Source organism: Alnus glutinosa, chromosome 4, assembly GCF_958979055.1.
Source record: "Alnus glutinosa chromosome 4, dhAlnGlut1.1, whole genome shotgun sequence".
NCBI classification, from domain to species: Eukaryota; Viridiplantae; Streptophyta; class Magnoliopsida; order Fagales; family Betulaceae; genus Alnus; species Alnus glutinosa.
The window spans coordinates 30,517,204-30,533,779 of NC_084889.1; the positions used below are offsets into that span (position 1 = coordinate 30,517,204).

The window sequence follows — 16,576 nt, forward strand, 5'->3', positions numbered from 1 at the left end:
TGGATTGATCTTTAAAAAATTTAAAATTATATATTTCGAATTGCAATTTTTTTTTTTTTAAGAAAATTTGCCCTAATTAGTGACGTGTCATTTAGACACGCCACTATATAAATAGTGGCATGTCATGTGTCAACCAGTAACACGTCACTAAATCTTAAATATTGACGAATTGAATACTGACCTTATATAAAGGCCACTAATAACACGTCACAGATTTTTAATTAATGACATTTTAGGATGTCACTGGTCTTTAATTAGTGAACTTTCGGACATCTTTTTTTTTTGAAGAAAAATTACTGATCTCATTAAAATGTGAACTCAACCAGAGCATAAAAGCTCTATAACATTAGAGATAGAAACTTTGAAACAATAATCTGACAAATAAAGTCAGGCGTACATACAATCCAAGAGCGACTTAACGCCTGAGAATGCTACAAATAAAAAACCAAGCCAAACAGAATGATGCCTCTACGTTGAGATAAACCTTATCTTTAGAGGGAGTCGATCACACATTCTGTGCAAAAAGCAATTACTAGGTTGATCAGCATAGAGCATACTACCAAAAGAACAACACCAACAACCAACCTTCCGGATCAACATCGAGGGAACAACAACTCCACCATTAGCTCAGCAGACTAAGGGGAAAAACAACAAGATACAAACAAAAATAAAAAACAACTACAAATGCAAAAGCCAGACCATTTCTCCCACTTCCCCTTTTTGCGCAAACGGTTGGAAGCACCTACTGAATCTCCAGAAAAATCTGGAAAAGGTCCCTAAATCACGGTCCTAAACCGCACCCAACAAAAAAACGCCCTCAATCAAGCACTGCCGGTCTGGATTAAGCTTCGCACGTCGCCCTAATGGCGAGATAACCGGTGAAAAACAAAACCGTCCAGAAACTGCAGATCCCCGTTCCCGTAAACCGCCTTCCAGAGGAAAACCCTAGACCCCCACTGCTGCAAAACTACCACGAAAACACAACAGAGCTATTTCGTCTCCGACGTGGCTAACCAAACCACCAGCGGCAGATCAAAACCCCCCATACGAAATCAATACTGTCCGGCCAGAAAACCCATGGAAGAAACCCAAACCCAGTGCGATACTTCTTGCAATTGCGTCTCCGGCAAAACCAACGGCAAATCACGAACTCCTATTTAGAAATCAGACACCGGGGGCCACGAATCGGGAGAAAAAATGTCCGCCATTACACCCTACCAAGCGAAAAAAACGTCTCTATCCCGGAAAAGGGCGAGATAAAACACATCCATTTCACTTCAGTAGTTGCCAACGACACCCAAAGAGAGGAAATGAAACTTATTTAAAAACAAGACCGAAAACAACCTATTGGGGAGGAGGGATTCTTCCTCGCAGATGAAAAATCGCCAGAGAGGGAAAGGGGAAAAAAAACAACTTTAACTTTTGGACATCTTGGAGCTTGTTTGGTAACTCATCCACTAAATTTTCATTTTCATTTTACTTCTCCCAAAAATATCAAATCAAAAACATTCTTACTTTTTTACACTTTTTACATTACATCAATAATTTTTTATTATTATTCAACCAAAAAAACCAACTACAAAACAAAATTTTTTCACTTTTCTATAAAACATTCTCAAATTTTATATCACATCAATCATTTCTTACTATTATTCAAATAAATATTTCAATTCACAATCACTTACCAAACAAGCTCCAATTATTTTTGTAGTGCTCTTTGAGTTTCTCCTCTTTCTTTATATATATATATATATATATATATATATATTTTCTTGGTTTCTCCAACACAACACTCCACTCCACAAATTCATTGCCCGCACGTTCCCATCAATGGATAAAATACTCGACAAGTCAGACCGTGATTGTGAACGCCAGCTGTGAAGCACTTCCATGACTGGCCATATATGGACAGAGTCGTTTCTAAATTGTGTAGCAATAGAGGATGACTTCTTCCATGGCCTTTCAAGGAGCCTCTTCCTCTTCCTCTTCCTCTTCCACCCATCCATATACTTACGATGTGTTCTTGAGTTTTAGAGGCAAAGATACTCGACACAATTTTACTGCCCATCTATATGCAGCTTTGCGTCAAAAGGGAATCAACACCTTCATGGATAACAAGCTTAGAAACGGAGAGGAAATTTCACCGGCACTTGTTAAAGCCATTGAAGAGTCAGAGATTTCAATCATTATACTCTCTAAAAGCTACGCATCATCCCATTGGTGCTTGGACGAGCTAATGAAGATCATTGAGTGTAGAAAAACAAGAGGCCAACATATTCTACCGTTATTTTACGACGTAGATCCGTGGGAAGTAAGGAATCAAACTAATAGCTTTGGAGAAGCATTCATTAAACATCTAGAAAGGTTCAAAAATGATGAAATGAAGGTGCACAGGTGGAAGACAACCTTAACAGAAGTGGCCAATTTGTCCGGGAAGCATTTGGGTAACAGGTAATCTAAGAGTAATTCTATTCATCAGCCTCATCCCTTTATCCTAAAGCCTATGTGATCGATCGATCTGATTCCTTTAACTAAAAAAAATAAAATCAATTTTTATGCGCCAAATATTATGAGGAACACACTGCATTTAGGCTTTTGTGCTTTGTTTTTTTCTCTCTTATAATTTGACAGGGACGAGTTGTCATGCATGTGAGAAATGCTTAGGAAAAAATAAAAAAGTACATGTAGAGTATTTTTATATTTAAAAATGTCATTAAAGTTACTTAAAAGTACTTATAATTGACCTCTTTAATAATTTTTGTTCAAGAATTACACTCAATCGTATTTTTTTTTTTAAGAGGGTAGAATTTGCTTAAATAATTTATTCATGACCAGATCGATCATTGAAAATGATCTTTTCATTTTTTGTGCTATATATAGTTTTATACCACTAACTTTTCTTCGTAGTCCTACTTTTTTGATACATAATTCCTACTGTTATTTTACAAATGTTGAATTATTTTGAATTTTTGTTTTCCTGGTTAATTTTTTTTTTTAATCTTATCAGATCGAAAGAATTAATTCTAAATTCGTTAAAACTTTCATTTTCTTTAAGATTATATTTTGAAAATTAGTAATTTTTACATCAAATATTTTGTTTATATACTTGTATAAAAAAGAAAAAAAGAAAATTAATCATTTTTAACACAAATGTATTTACACAAATTTTGTGGGAGTTTACTTCTTAAGGAAGGTTGCGGTAAATCTCTCTTGACTGCAAAAAAAAAAAAAAAAAAAGAAAAAAAAAAAAGAAAAGAAGAAGAAGAAGAAGAATAAGCCATTGAAAAACACTCTAGGGGGTTTCAGAAGTGTTTAGTTTAATTTTAAATTGGTTTTTTGTATCAACTGGTTTTAGAGTAAAATGCAAAAGATACTTTTGATAAGTTTCAACAAGGGAAACCCGCAGTTGGGAATGGAACCAAAAAAGATTAGAAGGTTTAATAATACTTGTAAAGGTTGTGAAAATGATTAGTCTAACTAATAAGGTGAGGTTTTGTAGTCAATAGGAGGATTGGAATTTAGGGAGGGGAAGATTATCTCTTACATCATAGCCTACTAATGTCATTGGTTGTTGAGAAAAAATAAAAAGAAAAAAAATCATTGTAATTAGATCATATTTCTCTATGTTCTTTTAATGCGAAAGTATGTACATAACTCATTATATGCTTTGTTATATTTTTGCATTGGTAGGAATGAACCTGAATTTATTCACGAAATCATTGAATGGGTGAATTCGATATTAGTGAAAAAGACTTACTTCAAAGTTGCCCAGTATCCGATTGGAATAGAGTGTCGTGTACAAGATTTGAAGTCGCTTTTAAATATTGAGAAGAATGACACTACATGTATGATAGGGATATTCGGAATTGGTGGAATTGGCAAGACAACTATTGCTAAAGCCATCTACAACTTGATTGTTTCTCAATTTGAAGGTAGTTGTTTTCTTGAGAACATTAAAGAAACTTCCAACCAAAAGGACGGTATGATCCATTTGCAAAATAAACTTCTTTCTAAGATCCTAGAAGATTCGAGTCTAATGGTTGATAATGTTGATCAAGGAATTACTTTGATAGAGCAGAGGCTACGCAATTTAAGGGTACTTCTAGTTCTTGATGATGTGGATCAACTAGTCCAATTAGAAAAGCTAGTTGGAAAAGGTGATTGGTTTGGCTTAGGAAGTAGAATCATCATAACCACAAGAGATAAACATTTACTTATTGCACATGAAGTTGATTCAGCATACCGAGTGAATGAGTTGGATTACAATGAATCTCTTCAGCTCTTTAGCTGGAATGCCTTCAATAGAAACAAACCTAATGATGATTATGTGGAAGTCACAGAAGATATAGTACGTTATATTGGAGGATTGCCACTAGCTTTAACAGTGCTAGGTTTGGCTCTAAAAGGTAGAGATATACTTTATTGGAAAATTAAATTGGACCAGTACAAACGAATTCCTAACAACGATATTGACAAACAACTTAGAATAAGTTGTGATGGATTGGATGAAAATGCAAAGAATATTTTCCTTGACATCGCGTGTTTCTTCAAAGGAGAGGATGTAGAATATGTCACAAAAATACTAGATAGTTGTGGTTTTCACTCATATAGTGGCATCAAAGAGCTAAAGGATAAGTGTCTCATAACTCAGTCTGGCAGATCATTGGTGATGCATGACTTGCTGCAAGAAATGGGTAGAGAAATTGTTCGACAAGAATCACCCAAAGAACCTGGCAAGCGCAGTAGATTGTGGTTTCATGAAGATGTTCGTCATGTCCTAGAAGAAAATACGGTAAGAATTATGTTAAAAATTCCTTTTTAATTTTACATTTATTTCTTTTCCATGAGTTAATTAGCTTACTAGAAAAATATTGAACTTTTTTTTTTAAAAGGCGGCTGAAAAGTTACTTGCAAATATATGTATTCGAATCCATATATGTTGAATTTAATTTCACAGGAAAAATGCGCCATCGATTTCTCTATTTAACTTAGGGAGCTAGACATTCCCCAATTTTCTCTACTAAGGTTACATTTGGTATGCATAATGGTTATTCCATTAGAAAAAATGAATAGATTTTATTAGAAATAGAAGAAGGTGGAATAAAATAGCCTTGTTGTTACAGTATATAATAAGCATATAACACTTGAAATAGCTATTTCCATTACTCATGAGAGAATGACTGTTCCTTAAATTGAGGAATAGTCATTTCCATATGGGCAATGATCAGAATAGCTATTCCAATGATGAAATTCAATACCAGAAAACATTTTAACTATCCAATAACTTTAGATGATATATTATTTTCTTAATCTAGATGCTTTCACCAAAATTAATATTCCGGTCCATCCTCTGTTTTCAATTCATCAAAATGAACAAAAAAACATTTATAAAAATAATAATAATAATAATAATTTAGTTGTTTTCTTTCGTGGAAATAATTACACTTTGATACTAAAAATTTTGAGCAAATTCTGAAAGGTTAATTATAATCTTTAAAATTTCTATTTTGAAACTAACCCACTCTCAATAATTATTTATTCATGTTAAAATAACTATTTAAATGAAATTTGACGAATAATGTTACAAAAGAGTTGGATAAATGTGATGCTTTTAATTAAGAAAAAAAAAAAATCATCATTGGCAACTGCTTATATTGTTTCAAATACAGGCACAGTTTTTATGTGTATCTTTGCCTAACTTTTCTTTTATGAACGAATAATTAGGAGTAATATGTAAATATACAAAAAAAGACAAATTAATTTTGAGAATGTGATGATGATCACTGTTACGAGCATAAACTACTTGGAGGGAGGCCTTTATTCCGGAAAAATGCTCGAGGTATCAAATCTTTTACCAAGAGATGGGTACCAAGATGATGTGGAGCTTATTCATTAGTATTCGTAGCATTTCTTTTTATTAATTGTTTTGATCATTTCCAATGAATAAGCTTTACATAATCTTGGTACTCATCTCTTGACAAAAGATTTAGTACCACTAGCATTTCTCTTAGATCTAGGTGGCTGCACCACCACATTGACAAGTATATGGGTAGTCGTACAACCATCCTACGGCGACCACCACACCCTACTTCACTTAGGTTGGCCATATGAACACCTCTCTCTCTCTCTTTTTTTTTTTTTTCTTTTTTTTTTCTTTTTTTAATAATTATTATTCTTTTATAAAAAAAAAATTAAAATTTTTTAAATAATAAGTTAGCTCTGGCCTCTAAAAAGTTAAGCCCATGTTCTGTTAAAATATTCCTTCAACAAGTAAATAATACAAATTTATAAAAAAATATTTTTTGTTTTGAGTTGTTTGTTAATGTATTTCCTGAGAACATATGACAAAAGATTTAACAAACATGGTCATACTTCTTGCAAGTATTCAAATATGAAGAATTTTATGTTATGATTTTGCTTGTATACTTAATTATACATTGTCTTGCTAGGGAACAAACAAAGTTGAGGGCATATTGATAGATTTGCCTAAACCAGACATGATACACTTGAGTTCCAAAGTTTTCATGAAGATGAAAAGGCTAAGACTGTTTATAAGCCGTAATGCACGTTTTTCTGAAGAGCCTAATTTTCTCTCTAACGAGTTAAGATTGCTTGATTGGTCTAAATATCCTGGAGAATCTTTGCCATCCAATTTTCGTGGAGAGAACCTTGTTGTTTTAAGAATGCATAATAGTCACCTCAAGGGATTGGAGGGAGTCCAGGTAGAATTATTGTTCTTAATATTTATTCCTTTTTAGTTCTATTGTATACTTCTTTTGAACTAATTTACTTCTTTTTCTTGTCAGAATTTCCAAAACATGACAATTATGGATTTCACTCATTGTGAGTTCCTAAGAAAAATCCCTAATGTTTCAAGGGTCCCAAATTTAGCGAGGTTGATTCTTGATGATTGTGTAGGTTTAGTTGAGGTTCATGGTTCTGTTGGGTTCCTTGATAAGCTTGTTCGTTTGAGTCTTGCAAACTGCACTAACCTTAGAAGTTTTCCGAAAAGCCTCAAGTTAAGATCTCTAGAATCTCTTGTCCTTTCTGGTTGTTCAAGGCTTAAAAACTTTCCTGAAATTGAGTGTCAAATGAAATGCTTAGTGTACTTCGACTTTATGGACACTGGTATAGAAGAACTACCTTCATCCATTGGATACCTCGTTGGGATTAAATATATATATTTAGACGGTTGCACAAACCTCATAAATCTTCCAAATAGCATTAATCAGTTGCAACATTTAGAGCACCTTTCTCTCTACAGCTGTTCAAAAGTTGTTAAGTTTCTACAAAAGGTGGAGGATAATAGACAGTCCATGCCCTCTATTGTATCCACAGAGGAATCTGAAATTTCATTAGGGTCAGAATTACTCCAACTGCAACCTCCTACTGATACAAGCGATTTTAATGATGGTTCTTCAATATCATTTCCGAAACTACGCACATTGAATCTTAGTAATTGTGCCCTATCAGAATCAAATTTCTTGAGTACCTTTTATTCTTTCTTCGGATTGAAAAGTTTATATTTATCAAGGAGTGATATTGTTACCCTTCCTCAATGCATCAACAGATTTGTTGGATTGGAGTTCCTTTATTTGAATGAATGCAAGCAACTTCAAAAAATTCTTGGACTTCCACCAAATGTAAAACTTATGGATGCTACTGGGTGCGTGTCATTGGCAATATTTTTAGAAGAACCAGTGGGGTTTGGAATGGTATCTCCGACACTGCAATCGTCAAGTTTCTTGATTGATCAACTTGATTGCCCTTCTAGTTTGAGATATCTATATCTAACAAGTAGCGCTATTGTTAGCCTTCCTCCATGGTTCAACAGATTTGTTGGATTGATGGACATTCACCTAGAAGATTGCAAGAAACTTAGAGAAATTCAAGAACTTCCACCAAATATAAGAAAGGTATATGCGCGTCAATGCAAGTCATTGGAAAGATTTCATTTTGATAAGATATACAATTTACCAACGCTTCTATGGAGTGACTTGTCTGATTGTCATGAACTGCGTCAGAATATAGGGAATGATGTGCGAATTCGATTATTGAGTGAGGTCTCTCTCTCTCTCTCTCTCTCTCTTTCTCTCTCTCTCTCTCTCTCACACACACACACACGAGAAATATACATTTTATACCCCGAAGTTGCACCGTTTGTTTGATTTTGCCTACAATGTTTAAAAATTGGCATTGTCCTTCCATGAAGTTTTGGAAATTGTCATTATGTTATCCATCCGCTAACAATTTTCATCTTCTCTGACGGAATCAATTTCACGTGTGCCACACGTGAGTTTTTAGGGGCAAATGTCACAAAATTACCCTCACACACACACACATTTTTACTAGGAAAAATGGGGGCATTTTGAATTTTTTCATCCCCTAAAAATCTGTGTGCAGTGCACACCAGCACATGGGCTTTCTTATGTGAGAGGACATAAATAGTTAACGGATGGGTTACGTTGAAAATTTTAGAAACTTAGTGAGGGACATTGCCAATTTTTGAACATTGGAGTCAAAACAAAAAACAAAAAATAAAAACAATACAAAGAGGGTAAAATGTATATGTGTGTGTGTGTGTATATATATATATATATATATATATATATATATTTGTAGGTTGTTACTGAATTTTTCATATATGTGTAACAGGGACATCCTAAGGAGCATCAATTTGGCTGTATATTTCTCGGAAATAAGATTCCAGATTGGTTCAACCATCGTAATGATGTTTTGTATAGTAATTCATGTGAAATAGATATTAATGAGCCTGCACATTTGGATGGGGAGATTACAAGAGTTGCTTTCTCTGCCGTTATTGGAACGGAGGATGGGCAAGATGGAGATTCTTTTCAAATTGTTGTTGAAGTCATCAATAATGGTGTAACCTATAGGCTTGGAGGGAACGAATGTTATTCATCACACTTAGATCATGTATGGTTGCATTACAATGTTCAAGAATCTTTTAAGCTAAAGGGGGATTATCTTCGTGTTAAATTTAAATGCGAGGATAAATATTCAAAACCTTCTAACTCAGTGTTCTTTAAAAGTTGTGGATTTCATCTGGTACGTTTGGATGAAGAGAAAGCAATAGATTTAAACCAGCCACCTTCTTTTTACTATTTTCTCTAAGGACCCCATAATGCTTGTTAATTTGGTTTTGGGTTAACTTTCATTTTCTCCTGGTCTGGAGACAATCATCCCATTTTTCGGATGTATGGTGCAAGTGACAATTGGGGTACTTCTGGGGCATCCAACTATTTGCAATGGAGTCACTAGCTTGGGTTATAATAATGTAAGTGTTACATTTCACCTGTTTATTTAGAGTACTTCTATTTTGTAATTAAGGTGTGAATTTATTTATTTTTCATTAGAAGTGAATTTTGGCTACAAGGGAAAGAGGAGGGGAGATCCAAAGCCAATTTTGCTTCTATGGTTTTTTTTTCTTTATGATATTATAGCTAGACATATTGCAGGATGTCATTCTTCTTTGGGTTTGTGTGTTTTGCAGGATTTGGGTAATCTGGGAGGCAAGTCACATGCTGCAACTTCCACTTCAGATGTCATGTTGGTGCTTTTACTCTCCATAGCCTCTCTTTATAATTCTCTTTTGTAAAGTATTAAGGTCAAATTGTCCAAACGATTATATATAATTGAATTGTGTGGCAAGCTAGGAACTGACTTGTGATTCTTAATTAAATGTTTAGCAACTCTACATAGTTTCTATCTATCATGTAGTAAGCCACCTTTATAATGGGAATCAAATTACAATTGGTAATGGGTGTAATTCTTGAGGAATTCTCTGCTTGGTTAAATCCAAGTGCAGAGATATAGTTCTATTTATAGAGAGTGAATTTACAAGGGTGTATACAGTAGACTCGGTGGTCCTTAGAGTAAGACAATTACAGAGAAGAAAAAGACAAACAGAGGAGCAAGTTCCTTTATCAATCACATGTGTTTGACCATAAAAGAAGCAGAAAACATGGGAGCCTTGAAACCAGGACAGCAGGCGGCTACAGCAGCTGCAGGTGTGAGGCTTGATCAGGCATTGACTCCTAGGTGATTTCTGTTTATGGTAAGCTGAGGAGAAGACTTGCTGAACATGTGCTGATGTAAAGAAAAGTAAAGAGGAGATTGAATCCTGAATTGGTATGTCACGAGTTGGTCTAGAAGAGTCTGCTATTGAGTGAGCTTGGTCAGGATTTACCTCTTCTGCATGATCCTGATTTTGTTTTATTTATGTAACTACATATTATGATAAGGCACTTCTTAATCATGGACATGCTCTTTCTTAAGATTGGAATTATCCTGAATCAAAGATTTGGTCATTCATGCAATTTTACTTAATGGGTTCTTGGATGAAACTTAGTTATGAGATAATGGAGATTTTGAGTTACGTGTAGGTTACATGATGTATTTTTCATTCAAGTTAATAGAGAATAACGACAGAGGGACAAGAGGAAAATACTTGGTAGTTTGTAGGGTTCGATTGTCACCTTTTAAGGCTTAAGGGTGATTACAAATAAGGTGTCAATTCTAGCCTTCGGGAGATAATTGTAGTTTTTCCTTTCTCAAGATAAACATGTTTAGGATGCGTTTGGGAGTGCAATTTCGTAGTCAAGAAGTGTGATTTTAAATTAAATCGCATAAAATGAATTGTTTGGAAATTGTAACATTAAAAAATTGTGATTTAAAAACTCAGAAAATTGCATTTTCAAATCACAGGTTATGTAATACTTTTTTGAAAACGCATAATTATAAAGGTTAAACTGCGATTTGACCAAACGCTTAACTGCATTTTGAAAAGTCAATTTTTTAAATCACACATTTTAAAATCACAAACCTAAATAGACTCTTAGTATTTGTTTCTTTGAAACACAACCAAACAATATTTTTCTTTAGTGAACGTAAAAAATAGAAGACATTTCCTCAAATGTAAACCCCACCAACAGAAAAAAGAAAAAAGATATTCATATTTATATCATATTAAAACACTTTTTCAAACTACGACCCAAAAAAAAAAAAAAAAAAAGAGGGAAAAAAATACTTTACCCAACATACTCTTAAATTACTTTTAGTAGACCTCCGTTACCGTTAGGAAAGCTTCCAGGCTTTACCACCTTTTATACTGAATTTCTTAAGCCTTCCAAAGAACATAACAAGGATGAGAATCATTTTTCCCTCGGTACTCCATCTTCCAGCGAATCCGTACCCTTTGTCCGTACATGAGCTATTTGGTTTAAGTAGCTGTAGGCGTTTGCAGCTGTACCCAGTTGTGAACCCAACATTCCCGTATGCACTATATATTATATATCAGACAAGTTTAATCATCAGTATTCCGTCTGTACGTATTCAAAAAATTATATATATATATATAGTAATTAAAGAAATTAAGGGAGGAAAAAGCTCGATCACCTTATCACTTCAATGGTGATATTCAGCATGTTGAAATTGAGGGAATCTTGCTTCATTTTGTGTCTCTCTGTTATACATATGAGAATAACGAACACGACTAAATAGGAGAGATGTGAGAGCATCAGATTCTCCATTAAAGTCTTCCTTCGACTTTGGCTTTCTTTCACCTTTTCTGAAATCTGGTCATCATCTTTCTTCGGAAGGAAGGTAGTATATGGCGGGAGATACCTACAACAAAAATGTAATTAAACAAAGTTTCCCGGCCCAACTATTGAAGTTTCAAGAAAGAAGGGTAACTTTGCAATTTTCCATTCTTGAGCAAAAAGTTACATATCTTTTCTTGAGAAAAAGGTAAAGAAGAAAATATATGCAGATGCTCATGGTATAATAATCTTGCCTTCGTTCCAAAAAGGGGTAGATATAATTTTTAAAATTACAATTAAATCAAAATTCAATAACAATTTATCACAAATCTAATATTAATTTTAAAAAGCTGCATCAATTTTAGGTCAAAATTTGGTATTAATTACTTCATTCCATCATGTAGGGCTCGGTCCGAATTTGGAGGGGGTTGATAGTAATTTGCTCTATTCCCAATTGGCATCCACGACACTTTGATGTAGTGACAAGCTAGTCACGCTTTCAAAGTATGAACGCTCTAATCTAGCTGGTAGAGGGTGAGAACATTTTGTACTATTTAAGAATTTTGAAACTAAGAATCATTGGTGCAAGGTTGGCTAGTGTGGAATTTATGCGAGGGGTAAAGTGTTCAGAGTTCAATAATTATAGTTGAGAATATATCAAAATGATTGGGATAGGAATGTAGAGGATCTATTAATCAGCATTTTATTTTATTTTATTTTATTTTTTTTAAGTAAGTGTTAATTTAAGGACAGGTTAGCAGTGATATAACAACAAATTAAAGTTCGATAACAGTATGATATATAGTATTTCTTTAAATGATGTGGTAGCGCATTTACCATATGACAACATAGAGAGATGCTATACAGTACATTTTTATCTCACTTTCCTAATGTGGTACTGGAAATTAGTCATTGTTAAAAAAATGGTTGATTGGTAGTGCAACATCAGCAAAGTAAGATAAAAATGTGGTATATAGTATTATATAATTACTCGATAGAGAAATGATACACTTATATTTTCTATAAATTTTTTGTACTTTATATCCAACGAAGTTTCAAATCTATCATTGAATTTGTGAGACCCATAAATCCAAAGGTAAATTTAAAAATGAGATGTACAAATTAATTAACGTATAAGAGATGTAAAAATATCATTTTCCTTACTCGATAACATATATACTATTAAATTTGTAAAAATTTAATCTAAACTATAATATAGATCCTCATAATTTGAGAACACTAGAGAAAGTGTAACATTTTGTTTATTTGGTCTGCCAAGGAATATTCATAGAAAGGAAAGAACAGCATGAGGAACATTAATTAACAAGCATTCATTCTAGTTTATGAATTTAATCACCTCCTAACAAATAGTATTTTTCCTTTATTAAAGAAAAATCCCAATCTACCTAGATATAGAATGCTTTCACTAATTATATACTTCTATCTAAAAATTACCATGGAGTTGCAGAATTTTTTTTATTTTTATATATATTGTTAAATTTAATGAGTGGAGTATAAGCACCGAGTCGTCTCATCGAGTGTAAAATGATTCAGTTAGGAAAAAGTAAGACAAGTGGATTTCTCGACGTGGCAACCGGCATTTGGGATTAGCCAATCCAAAATTTCAGTCAAATCTTATGGAATTGACTGGCCCGCTCAACCTTTCTTAAACCAATCATGCAATCCCAGCGAGATACACTCAGCAAATAAAAAAAAATGTTTGTCTTGGAAGTACTATAATTTATCTATATATTTCTTTAAAAAAAAAAAAAATTGATGCGATGATTCGTGTATGATTTAGTACATGACCTATTAAACAATTAAATTTTATTAATTTTTTTTTTATTACTATTAAAATGTTACCACATGAAATTGTAAAGAATTATAATAAAAAGTTGAAAAATACAATTTAGTAGACTAATATTCGACTGTCATATATATATAATTAGAACGATGTGACAATAAAAATTAGCTCTTAATTTTTTCTTTTAAGTCCTTGTTAATTCAAATGTTACATAATTCTAGTTGTAAGACAATAATAATGGGTATATAATATACTAAATAGATATGATGTCTGAAATAAATAACTATGGAAAACTTAATTCATCACTCTTAATCATTCATCACTTTTGCAGTTATACTCATAAACTTTAAAAAATGTTAATTTAGTATATCAATCTTTGAAATTTTTTTCAATTTCACCAATCCATTATAATTTTTTGTTAAATCCTAACGGAGGGGTGTCAAAATTCATAAAATACTCACCCAATTTTTTTAGGGAAAAAAATCCAAGGATTTAGATATTAGTCAGCATTTAACGAAATTTGCAAATATATATATATATATATATATATATAAAAGGGTATTTTGAAAAATTTTAAAAGATTTAACGAAGATTTCTAAAAAGGGTGTAATCGAAAAAATTTAAAACATAAATATATTAAATTGACATTATTTTAAATTTAAGAGCATAATCATAAAAGTAATGAAAAATCAATTACTATTAGAGTAACCTCCAAAGAGAACGCAAGACTCACATCATTACGACGTAGAGCACCAGAATTGCTGAAGAGATGTTGGAGATATCAACGACAGATTCACCGGCATGCCGCGAGTTTACAGTTTGAAACAACGAGCCGACGAGTTTCTGATAGGAATTCAGGCCATCCATGGCTCCTGAACTCCACTCCATAGAGCAAAATAGTATAAACTGTATCAATATGAAGCCCAAAACAGTCACAGCAAGACGAGCGGCACGAGGAAAAGGGAGCAAATGGCTGTAGCCCATATCTCTGTAATTCTTCAATATGTAACCGAATTCCGGCCGTTTACTGGCTTTCTTCAAAACCCAGATAACAAATAGCAGGCATGGCGGATACAGAGTGTTCCCCATGAGGACTTGTGGAATGAGAAGAAGTAGGAGACCTGAATTCTTCTTGAAAGCCACCATGTTCTCGTTCGTTGGGATGAAACCGCAGTTTGAGAAAGTAGAAACAGTCGTGAAGACAGAAAATGTCGGTATATATAGGCCCCTGTTTTTCAGTACTTTTCTTGCGCTTGGAGCAAGGATTATGTACAACGCAACCAAACAAGAACCAACCGAATGAACTACAAATAGATAACCCATCACCACGTAACCCAAAAACCCAATAGAGCTATACGTAAGAGTACTATCACCATCTAAGCGTTTGATTTCATATTCAACATCGATTTGACGATTTTTGGACATTTTGAACTTGGCTAGTTGAAGCCCGAGCAGGGAAGTGAAAACCTCCCCGCCAACAAGCATCAAGACTGTCATAATGACGAGTTGGGTGTTGGAGAAAACCTCCATTTCGATAGTTGACATGCTTGAAACTGTGGTGGCAGAGACGGACGTGAAGAACACATCAATGTCCTCGTAAGGCCTAAACGACGCAGTTCTTGGCTTTGAGACCTTCAAAGCTAAATAACCAAGTAGAGAGAAAACTAGGAAGTAACCGAACTGGATGAAGAAAGGGTTGGCATTGAAAAGCAACAGAGAATTTGTTTTACCAAAACGAGAAAAACTCATCTTTACTGATCGAGTGAAGAGTGCCTGATCAGGAGTGGAAAAAAGGCGCTTATAAAGAAGCAAAAGGTTCTTTACGTCCGTACAAGGACTCCAATTTGCAATTTCCATGGAATTTTCCTGTGTATGAGAGTGAGACTTTCTATATTAGTCTGCACTCCGCAAAGGAGAACCACCGGCGTGGGAATCATATCTTATAACCCTTTTATCTTTTATTATTTTTACAATTAAATATTTAAATTTTAAAAAGTATCAATTTAAAGTATTTATCTTTTAATTTTTTTTTTAATTTAAACATTTCGTTAAAATTTTATGTTAAATCCTGTCAAAATTTTCAAAATAACCCTATTTGTTTAAGAAAAAAATGGAAGAAAAAATTGCAATAATTTAAGTTTAACGGAATTTGTAAAAATACATATGCCTGAATTTTTGAAAATTTATCTAGTTTTTTTCTTTTAAAAAAGAAGTATTTTGAAAATTTTAATAGGATTTGAAGATTGAAATTGAAAAAAGTTGAAATATAAAGAAATATATTTTTAAATTAACATTTTTTAAATTTTGAATACTTAATTACAAAAATAATAAAAAATCATATGTTATAAATGAAATTTCTCAAAAAGAAATATATATATATATATATGCAGTCACGCGCGCGGTGCAGACTAGGGTTGGCAATCCGGGTCAGCGGGTCGGGTTCGTGTCGACCCGGCTGACCCGATTACATATTCGGGTTCAACACGAACCCGACCCGATTATTAATCGGGTTGAATATCCAAACCTGAACACGACCCTATTGTTAAACGAGTTACCCGAACACGACCCGGGTAACCCGTTGTGCCTTGTGACTTCGTCTTCTTCCTCGTCTCAACGCTGCTGCTCCTCCTCCTCTGTCTCTGTCCTGTACACGTGCCTCTCTCACACCCCATCTCAAAGATCCACAAAGAAGATCATCAAAGAAGATCCACAACAACAAAACAAATCAGAGGAAGGAGATGCAGAAGGCGACCGTTCGGATTGGACTTGGATTTCGAGCAACTTCTAACATCTTCAACCATCTCAGCGAGGCCATCAGGAGGGCGTTCTGGTTCAACCAGCGCTCAATCGACAACGACGACGAGTGGGTCGACGATAGCTTAGGGAGTCAGGGTCTGGGGATCGGAGCTTCGGAGGAGGCATGATTATGAAACCAGTGAAAGTTGAAACGGCTGATTCAGACCGTAGGAGAGGAGAGGAGGCGTGAAACTAAGGGAAAGAAAGTGAAAAGGAAAACCGAAAAGAAAAGATGCGGCCTGCGGCTGCTAGGTTTGTTCTTTGTTTCAATTTTTTTTTTTTTACAAACGGGTTGTAGTCGTGTCTGGCGGGTCAACCCTATAATCGTGTCATAATCGGGTTGACCCGATTATGACCCGAACCCGATTACTATAAACCCATACCCGAAATTTTCGTGTAGTGTTCGTGTCGGATT

The 16,576-nt window shown here is 34.0% G+C and overlaps 2 protein-coding genes across 2 annotated transcripts; one reads left to right on the forward strand and one right to left on the reverse strand.

The window, feature by feature from the left end:
- Nucleotides 1-1,904: 1,904 nt before the first annotated feature.
- On the forward strand, nt 1,905-10,340 carry LOC133865822 (disease resistance protein RPV1-like). The gene is made up of 6 exons (XM_062302308.1): nt 1,905-2,451; nt 3,691-4,792; nt 6,450-6,722; nt 6,807-8,063; nt 8,656-9,298; nt 9,515-10,340. The coding sequence occupies exons 1-5, from the start codon at nt 1,943-1,945 to the stop codon at nt 9,133-9,135; spliced, it is 3,621 nt and encodes a 1,206-aa protein (XP_062158292.1). The 5' UTR covers nt 1,905-1,942; the 3' UTR covers nt 9,136-9,298; nt 9,515-10,340.
- Nucleotides 10,341-10,971: 631 nt separating this feature from the next.
- On the reverse strand, nt 10,972-15,270 carry LOC133865823 (sodium transporter HKT1). The gene is made up of 3 exons (XM_062302309.1): nt 14,099-15,270; nt 11,419-11,646; nt 10,972-11,302 (listed from the first exon to the last, which is right to left on the reverse strand). The coding sequence occupies exons 1-3, from the start codon at nt 15,220-15,222 to the stop codon at nt 11,098-11,100; spliced, it is 1,557 nt and encodes a 518-aa protein (XP_062158293.1). The 5' UTR covers nt 15,223-15,270; the 3' UTR covers nt 10,972-11,097.
- Between the last annotated feature and the right edge of the window lie 1,306 nt (nt 15,271-16,576).

Bases quoted from the DNA above. Each gene is read 5' to 3' on its own strand.
- LOC133865822 (XM_062302308.1), top strand. From the start codon at position 1,943: ATGACTTCTTCCATGGCCTTTCAAGGAGCCTCTTCCTCTTCCTCTTCC. The intron at 2,452-3,690 runs GTAATCTAAGAG...TTGCATTGGTAG, and splicing joins GGGAAGCATTTGGGTAACAG to GAATGAACCTGAATTTATTC. The intron at 8,064-8,655 runs GTCTCTCTCTCT...TATGTGTAACAG, and splicing joins GAATTCGATTATTGAGTGAG to GGACATCCTAAGGAGCATCA.
- LOC133865823 (XM_062302309.1), bottom strand. From the start codon at position 15,222: ATGGAAATTGCAAATTGGAGTCCTTGTACGGACGTAAAGAACCTTTTG. The intron at 11,647-14,098 runs GTGAGTCTTGCG...TTTTTGTTGTAG, and splicing joins GTGCTCTACGTCGTAATGAT to GTATCTCCCGCCATATACTA. The intron at 11,303-11,418 runs GTGATCGAGCTT...TATAATATATAG, and splicing joins ATCACCATTGAAGTGATAAG to TGCATACGGGAATGTTGGGT.